This window comes from Triticum aestivum, chromosome 2A (genome assembly GCF_018294505.1).
Source record: "Triticum aestivum cultivar Chinese Spring chromosome 2A, IWGSC CS RefSeq v2.1, whole genome shotgun sequence".
In the NCBI taxonomy this organism is placed as follows: Eukaryota; Viridiplantae; Streptophyta; class Magnoliopsida; order Poales; family Poaceae; genus Triticum; species Triticum aestivum.
Genome location: NC_057797.1, coordinates 785,320,147 through 785,329,656, shown reverse-complemented (window position 1 = coordinate 785,329,656; position 9,510 = coordinate 785,320,147). Strand labels below are relative to the sequence as shown.

The window sequence follows — 9,510 nt, the reverse complement described above, 5'->3', positions numbered from 1 at the left end:
TAGCTCACCAATCATTGTTGCATTGCAAGATAGATAAAGTAAATACTAAAAACCTAAATCAAGATTTTGGAGTATTTGGTAATAATGGAAAGCCATACAATGTATGTTCTATGTCAACCTGGTGGCTCATGCGATGGCAATCGACTCACGCAAGCAACCGTTATAATGAAATAATAAATATGCAAAGGCGGTAACAAGTGCAAGGCGAAAGGTTATACCTCCTTATTCCCCTCATCCTTTCAAGTGCCTTAGTCGAGATCATCATACGAGCGACCGCTCGCATTCCCATCGTTTTGGTAGTCGCCATAGCCAGCAGCGTCCTGGTCGCTGCTCTCCGCCTGCTGAGCTCCAAAAGCGGCCCTGAGAGGCCACGGCAGCGAGATCCTGAACCTCCTCACCATGACCCTAGGCGAAGGGCAGCCACCTGGGGCCGCAGGTGCCGCCGCCGCAGTGGCAGCTGCCTGGCACTGGTGGACATAGATGGCGGCAGACGGGGAGGAGCTGTGAAGGTCAAGCCATGGCAGGATGCAGTCCTTTTGGAGGACATGCTGGGCGCCCCCATCGACGGCGACATCAGGGAGGGCGGCAACCGCAGCCTTGGCGGTGGGCATGGTGTCGTAGCGGCTGCGGTCGTTCTCCGCGAGCTGCTGGATGAGCTGCTTGAGGCCGGATCCCATGAAGTAGTCGACGAGGCTGACCCCGCCGGCGCCGGGGGCGGGCGAGGAGATGAATCCGCCGGGGAAGGAGGAGCCCTCGAGGAAGATCTGGATGGTGGCGCCGCCGGAGAGGAGGCCGCCGAGGTGGACGTCAAACTGGTTGCTGGAGTTCGAGGAGGCGGCGGGTGGGGGAGTCGCGGAGGGTGAGGGCGGGCCGAGGAACCACCGCGAGGTCGCTGGGTTGCGGAGGTCCAGGAAGCTGGAGAAGGGGAAGAAGGGAGACGGGTGGGGCTGGTGGTGGGGGATAGGGTTTGGGGGCTCCTCGTCACAAGGGGATTAGGGTTACTGCAGAAGGCCGACGACGACATGGTGGCGGCGGCGGCGGTGGCGTGGTACTGCAGACGGAGGAAGGGGCGCCATCGCGGGAGCGGGGGGTGGGGGGCGCCGGCGGCTGTGAAGCAAGCAGAAGGGGATTAGGGTTAGCTAGAGGGTAGACAGATGGGCTTTGCTGCGGTTTGTTTTGGTTAGTTGGGCCCGAAATTTTTGAACACGACCGCGTCATTGAACTGGAAATTTTCACGGATCCCAAATAGAAAAACACTATGGAGTTCCGATGCTTCCATAACATCCACCTGCCGAGAAGGCATTTAGCGTGCAAAGACTTGTAGTAGGGCTCGCGTTGCCGTCCTGCCTGGCGCACCACTGACTTGAGGTTTCAATTTGCCGTGGTTCAAACACCATCCTCCCAGTGATTGATCCTAGCCAGTGCCAAACTTGTTTGACAAACACACAGTCAATTTGCGAGTGTTGCATAGTCTCTTCCTGTTGGTTGCACAATGGGCATGCATCCTGGTGGGGTAATCCACGTCCAGCAAGCCTGTCAGATGTTCAGCATCGAATTTTGAGTGCTAGCCAAGAAAAAAAAGGGCATTGGAGGGGTGCCTTAGACTGCCAAGTGAACGAGGTCGTCGAGGATAACTCGAGTCCCATGTACCTAGCCGCATATGCTGAGCAGGCCGAGAAGTTACCATTTCCTTCCCAAGCCCACGTGACCGAATCTTCCACTTCATTCGTTAGTTGCCAAGCAGAGATTCGTGGCCAGAAACGTACGAACTGGCCCAAAGCATGTTGGGTAATGTCAAGGCCAATGTCCCCTACCCAATTGTCCTCCGCTAGCGCGTCTGCGACAAGTGTGCTTTTCTTGACTCTCCTTAGGAACCTTTCATAAATATCTGGTGCAATCTCGCAAATCCGTAGACCGTTGATCCACCGATCCTCCCGAAACAGCGTTGCTCTCCCATCACCGGTCGTCGTACATGTAGCCGCCTCACTAGGGCGCAAGATTCCGGCGGGGACATTGATGTGAAATTTCTTCAACGGTCTGTCTTTAACAACCTTTTGCAGCCATGGCCAACGCGCTTGTTCAGGACAAGAAAGAACAACTCGAGGTTTAGGCGAAGCTTGTCTGCTCCCTAAGCCCTCGAAACCCCATCAATTCCATCACAACTAGACGTAGGCTTTTACCTTCATCAAAGGGGCCGAACTAGTATAAACCGCTATGTCCTTGCGTCCGCTTTAACCCCTTCAAGTTAACCCGTTCGATGGCTCCACGACTAAGTCCTTTCACTAGGACATCTGCCGTGACAAACCCACGACAGTTGGCGCCCACCGTGGGGCTATCGCACGATGGTTTCAAGTTCTTGGAGGGTTGCTTTGAAGGACTCGAGGGCTACACTGTCGGCCGGATGACGAAGGGTCGTCGCGGCAAGCTCTACATCGACAATGCAAGATGGGGCCCCGAGGCCGGCTCAATCGAGTACGGGTACCGGGTCCCCTTTGGTGTCATACACGTTTTCATTGGCAAGATTGGTGAACCGGGCCCTGAGCTGGACATCTGCATCGACCTCATCGAGACAGCTCAGTGTGCGCGACCTGACCAGGTTAAACCGGCCATGAAGCATGCCTTCGTGGGAGTCATCCATGGGGGAAGTTATGAGAGCGGATCAGAATCTGGTGGCGAGACCGTCGTCTACTCCGGCGATGACTCGTCAACCGGAGAAACTGAATCTCTATACCAGTTACAAGATGGACGGATTGGGGGCTGTTCCGATGGCGACAGTATTCCGGATCCTCCGATCTGCCCAACCGGGTTGGAATATTCATGGCCAGTACACAAGCAGCGCTTCATTCTTCGACCGCTGCGGCAATAACCTCCGGTTCAGTAGCGGCAACGGCTGCCGGGGCAGGAGGCCCTGTGCGCCCACCGGCTCAAGTTTTATCGGATTCGTTCAGTGCGTTGGCTGCGCTCATGGTGGAGGCCAACCCGACGGATCAGGACGCCCACAACGCGGAGATTGCAAAAGTAAGGGAACAAATCACTCAGGCTAAGGCGGACCTAGCAGCTGCAGATGCCAGGATGACCGCAGAGCGGGCCGCTTTAGATGCGCAAGCCTACAGGCTCATGTTGGACCAGAACGCGTCTCATGAAGTCATGAAGAGGAAATATATATCCCGTTTGCCTTCGGTCTTTGAAGCCAGAGATCTCTTCAATACCCCAGGCGCAGGAGCCAGTAATCCGCCAGTGGTAAACCGGACAGAAGCGCCTGGGACGGGTGCGCCGGTTCAGCCCCGTTTGATAGATCTACCTCGCCATAACATTGTTGTACCTCAGGCTGTTTCAACACCCCCGGGTCACTATTCCAACCCGATGGACAATCTCGTTGTAGCTGCTGCGCGGCTGGAGGCCATTCCAATTGAAGGTAATTCGCCACAGGTGGTAGAGACGCGCCGGGTCAAGGAGCTCCTTAGGGCAGCTTTGGTCCAACAGGAAGCATATTCGTACAGCCGCGATCGGATCCACTCGACCCGTCGTCCAAGCCGGAGCTATAGCAGGCATATGGATGAACCGGCCGTGTCAAGTAATGCACGGCGTGGAGCGCCCCGTGGTAACAATCCGGCCGGTGGTGTTGATAACGCCCAGGAGGTGGTGGACCGGGCCCGAGCGCGCAGGGAGGCCGAGCTAGCAGCACAGTATCAAGCTCGTCAGCTTACGCCGGTTCGTCTGACCACCTCGGTCGAACCTGGAGTTACCTCTAGTTCTTTGGGGGTACCTTGCCTTGTTCCCGCTTTACGCAACGTGCGCCTGCCCAAGGATTTCAAAGGCCCGCGCAAGGTGCCGAATTATACGGTGGATCAACCTCCAGAGACATGGGTGGAGAGCTATGAGATGGCCATGGAGATGCTTGACGTGGATGATGCAGCATGTGCAAAGTATTTCACTATGATCCTTGAAGGAACGGCCCGTACTTGGTTAAAAAGCTTACCGGCCAATTCTGTCAGTTCGTGGGCCCAGTTACGAGCCCGGTTTATCAATAATTTCAAAGACATGTGCAAGCAACCTATGTCGATAGTGGATCTAGCTGCCTGTGTCCAGGAGGAAGGAGAATCAACGACTCATTGGGTGCGCCGGGTCTCCCAAGTTCTGCATTCGTCAGACCGCATCAACACTGACACCGCAGTCATAACCCTAGAAGGAAACTGCCGGTTTGGGCCCCTGAAGCTCAAGTTGGGTCGGATGAAGCGCCATTGCACTGATATGGGGACCCTCATGGCCGCTTTGGTAAAGTATGCTGATTCTGATAGTACCAAGGATCCCAAGTCTGATGATGACAAGACAGGAAAGGGAAAGAAGAACAGCAACTCCAAAGGTCAGCAGCATCACACGGCAGGTAATGGTGGCGGAGGTAAGCGTAAAGCGGATGGCAACATGGACTTTGTGGCTAGCACCAACGCACAGGACAAGGGTCAGCGACGCAGGGGTAAACCGCCGAATCGCATTGGGGCGCCTAACCCTAACCCAGACCGCCTAAATTATCTATTAAACCAGCCTTGTCCGAAGCATGGGTCGAAGGAGGTGCCAGCAAACCACCTTTGGAAGGATTGTTATATTATGTAGGAGTTCAAAAATTCTAATGCGTTCCGGTATGATCATGGCTCTGGCGACAGTGGAGGACCCGGGCCGGGTTATGGTGGAGGAAATTCCGGTTCAGGATATAGTGGTAATCCGGGCGGACATAGCAATAAGAACAATCAGAATAGCCAAGGTGGTTACAACCAGCAGCAGCAACAGTCGGGTTACCAGAGCAACCCAAAACAGTTGAATAGTGGACAGTACCACGTCTTCATCACCAGCTTGGACAAGCGAGACCGGAAGGTTCAGAAGCGGGCAGTCAACTCTGTTGAACCGGCTGTACCCCGTTATCTACGCTGGTCCGAACAACCAATCATATGGAGCAGAGAGGATCACCCTCCCCGGGTTGACAATCCGGGTCAGCTGGCTCTGGTGGTGGCACCTCAGGTGGGAGGTTATAAGTTCACCAAGGTGCTCATGGATGGAGGGAGTAGTATTAATATCCTGTACTATGAGACCTTCCGTTGTATGGGACTAACGGATAAACATCTCAAACCGTCGAATACGGTGTTCCATGGCGTGGTACCTGGCAAGTCAGCATATCCCGTTGGTAAGATTGCTCTGGAAGTGGCCTTTGGTGATGATTATGATTCCAGATCAGAAACATTAACGTTTGAAGTGGTAAAAATGCAAAGCCCATATCACGCCCTGTTCGGGCGACCGACCTACGCTAAGTTTATGGCACGGCCCTGCTATGTGTATTTACAGCTCAAAATGCCGGGTCACAAGGGGACCATAACGGTTCACGGAAGCCGTAAGGTCGCTTTAGAGTGCGAGGAAGGAGATGCTGCTTATGCAGAATCGGTTTGTGCTACCGAGGAGCTGAAATTTTATAAGGACAATGTTGATCCGGCAGATATGACTCCATTGAAGAAGCCAACCACGGAGCATGATCCGGACCTGAAATTCAAATCTGCTGCTGAGACTAAGCTTGTTGACTTCGTGCCTGGCGATTCGTCCAAGCAGTTCAGCATCAGTGCCAATTTGGATCCGAAATAGGAAAGCGCGCTCATCGAGTTCATCCGTGAGAATCTGGACATTTTTGCATGGAAACCTTCTGACATGCCAGGTGTACCGAGGCAACTCGCTGAGCACATTCTTAATGTGGATCCTAAATACAAACCGGTGAAACAGTTCCTAGGCCGGTTTAACGAAGAAAGATGCAAAGCTATCGGAGAAGAGGTCGCCAGGCTCCTGGCAGCTGGGTTTATTATTGAAGTTTTTCACCCTGAGTGGCTTGCTAATACGGTGCTGGTCCTTAAGAAAATCGGCACCTGGCGTATGTGTGTGGATTACACAGACCTTAATAAGGCTTGTCCAGCAGATCCTTTTGCCCTCCCCCGTATTGATCAAATCATTGATGCTACGGCGGGTTGCGAGCGTTTGAGTTTTTTGGATGCATATTCCGGCTATCATCAGATCAAAATGGCAGTTAAGGACCAGGAGAAAACGGCTTTCATCACTCCCTTTGGAGCCTTCTGTTATGTTTCTATGCCTTTTGGGCTCAAGAGTGCCCAGGCAACCTATCAACAATGTGTGCAAAATTGCCTTCACAAGCAGATTGGCCGTAATGTACATGCTTACGTGGATGATATTGTGGTTAAATCACGGAAGAAGGAGACTCTGGTTGATGATTTGAAGGAGACCTTTGATAACCTGAGAACGTACAAGATGATGCTCAATCCGGCCAAATGTGTTTTTGGTGTACCGACAGGCAAATTATTGGGTTTTCTGGTGTCCGATAGGGGAATTGAGGCTAATCCGGAAAAAATCACAGCCATCACCTCCCTGGCTAAACCGAGGTGTATTAATGATGTTCAACGTGTGGCCGGCCGGATTGCCGCGTTGAGCCGGTTTATCAGCCGCCTTGGTGAGAAGGTAAGCCCTTTGTATCAGATGTTGAAAAAGACGGATCAGTTTGTCTAGAGTCCTGCTGCTGATAAGGCATTTGGGGATTTAAAGCGGCAATTGGCCAATCCGCCTGTGCTCGCCGCTCCCATTGACAAGGAACCGTTACTGCTATATGTTGCTGCTAACGCTCGTGTAGTCAGTGTGGCTATTGTGGTGGAGCGCAAGGAGACAGGCAAAGAACATCCGGTTCAATGTCCGGTTTACTATATCAACGAAGTGCTTATTGAATCCAAACGGAGGTATCCACATTGGCAGAAGCTGGTATATGGAGTTTTTAAGGCAAGCCGGAAGCTGAAGCAGTATTTCCAAGGGCACCCCATCACAGTGGTCACTTATGGTCCCTTGGGCGATATCATACAGAACCGGGAAGCAACTGGCCGGATTGCCAAGTGGGCCATAGAGCTTGGGCCGCACGGTTTGAAATATGTACCTCGGACAGCGGTGATGTCTCAAGCACTTGTTGATTTCATCAATGATTGGATGGAGTTGCAAGCACCTGAAGTGAAGCCGGATCACACATATTGGACCATCCATTTTGACGGATCCAGGCAATTGGAAGGCTCGTGGGCTGGAGTCGTATTAACTTCCCCACGAGGTGACAAGTTCTGTTACGTTCTCCACTTAATGTTCCCTTGTACTCACTAGTAGAAAAAGGGTCAAACGTGAAGCACATTAGTGCCGTTTTGTATTTGAGCCGGCACTAATGTATACATTAGTGCCGGTTCGAACGGCTAGCCGGGCCGCTTTCATTAGTATCGGTTCGTGGCGAACCTTCAGCACCGGTTCGTGCCACGAACCGGTACTAATGAGAGTGGTGGCAGGATGTTGTCAGATTGGGGCCCCTCCAGCCCCTTTAGTACCGGTTCTTGGCACAAACCGGTACTAAAGGTCGTCCTACATAAACCCTTCGTCCACCCAAGCTCGCTATGTATTGTCAGATTGAGTCCATTTAATCGCTTTCTTAACTAGGACCAGGCGGATCCGAACACTGGCTCAATAGGATGAGGAGGAAAGATAAAGAGGGACCAAAGGGATACCACCCGTCATGGAGCAAAGTAACGAATTCACCCTGCACATGATGTCGGTCTCTCGGATGAGCGAGCTGAGGCAAACGCCCTACACATGATGTGCAAGATGCGGTTAGGCCTTTTGCGCATTGTTTCTGGAATACGATGGTGTCGGATACCTCTCTTGTGCTGTTGTCAGGCTGGCGGAAGGGCCACTGCCTTTTGGTACAAAAGAGAGGCCCCGACTAACACGGTGACCTCCATCCCTGGTCGGTTGTGATATGCACGAAAGAAAAATGCATAGTACATACACACACTTGCGCTCGTTGTCGGTGATGAAGCTCTGTTTCATTCTCTTTCTCACGGCTATGGCTTTGCCTACCCGGACACTTGTGGTCATTGGCTTTGTCCCATTGGCACTTTTGTGGAGCTTTAGTGAGCTTGCTTGTTGGACTTACTCGGGTACATGGGTGCTTATTAGAGCGCACCCGTCGCATGCAGAGTCGACGTCTCTACTTGGTGGAACAAACGCCATTCCCTACCATGAATGCATGGGGCTGCATACGCAGGATGAGGGCAGTGGGCGGCAGGCGAGGTGGCCATGGGCATGTCCTCAACCAACGAATTAGGCCCCCCGGACTGACATGTTCCGCTCTTTATTTGACCGTTGTCATGGCGAAATTAAATTGTCATAACCACCCCTCTCAGGGTAAACCCAATTCCGATGGTTCACGTCATTTGTCGTAGGGGTGTGGTCGAACTTAATCGCTTACAGGAAATTCCTGAAAAACATCATTAAAATAGAACTCCTAAGTTCTTGGTTGCATATGTTTTTGCATTTGTGGATTATTTTAAAATATGTTATTCATGAGCTGTTTCTTTTCTCGGCTCCAGTTCAGGTTAGTTGCCCGCTATTTGACCAACGATGCATAGAGCGACATGTGCAACATTAATCGTAAATATACAAAGTAGATACAAACTCAATATGAATATAACCATTTTCAAACCATTCATGAAAGCATCATTCAAATAGTTTACCTGAATTTTCGGTTGTATTAGGTACTTCGCTTCTTGGTTGCAGTTGGTCTCTTCAAATAGTTCACTTAACTTGCACTTTATGTTTGAAATAGTTCACTTAACTTTCGGGTTGCAATTGATCTCTGCACCAAAGGCACAACGGGTGTTCTAGGTACTTAATAGTCCACTAGAAACCACTATCAAGATATATATTGGATGAATGATATGATTTAAAGATATCTAAACCATACTGGTATTTAAATATACAGAGACACACACATATATACACAGAAATAAATAAAAATACACTACATGATTTACGCAATCATCAAATTTCAATTCAAACAATTTTTACTATAATATGAAGTTTAATTGTTGCTGATTTTTTTATCAATAATACACACCATGATTATATTAATATTAAAAATAATAATTATTTAATAATGTTGTTGTGTGGATAATTATACCAACTAAGTAAGCAAAAAGGATATTCTCTAATAGTCTAGTTTAATAAAAATAAATTTAAACAAGTATAAAAGTTCTGTATAAATATATTTGTGTATTCACCAAGAGTCTAAGTAAACAAAAAGGATATTCACTAACCGGCAAGGTGGGGTTCGATCCCTATGCAATCATAAGGCCAGCCTTAAATTAATTTGTTTACAAACTTTAAACCTTTTGCACCACTGGTTGACATCGTCGAGATCCAATGAAGGGTTCACAAGCGTGGAGTAACCCCGCCGTTTTAAAATGAGGACATCAACATCAAGAAACCCAATAATATAGTTGATCGGCGCTGAAAATATTGCAAATCTCTAGTTCAGGTTTTTAATTACGAGAAAATTAACAACAGAAATAAACTATAACATGGTGTAATGCAAGTATTGAATTATTACCTCTATAGTTTTTTCGCGCTCAGTTACAGAAGACTTGAACTACGCCAAAAACA

At 50.0% G+C, this 9,510-nt stretch overlaps 1 protein-coding gene across 1 annotated transcript in view; it reads right to left on the bottom strand.

Annotated features, from left to right (window-relative positions):
* Window positions 1-248: 248 nt before the first annotated feature.
* The window catches only part of LOC123038324 (E3 ubiquitin-protein ligase RING1-like), a 10,753-nt gene continuing 1,491 nt past the window's right edge, over window positions 249-9,510 (bottom strand). Inside the window, exons 4-5 of the mRNA XM_044462170.1 lie at window positions 9,230-9,357; window positions 249-974 (exon numbers count right to left, since the gene is read on the bottom strand). Coding sequence (XP_044318105.1) covers window positions 249-974; window positions 9,230-9,357 — 854 coding nt within the window. The remainder of the gene's footprint in view (window positions 975-9,229; window positions 9,358-9,510) is intronic.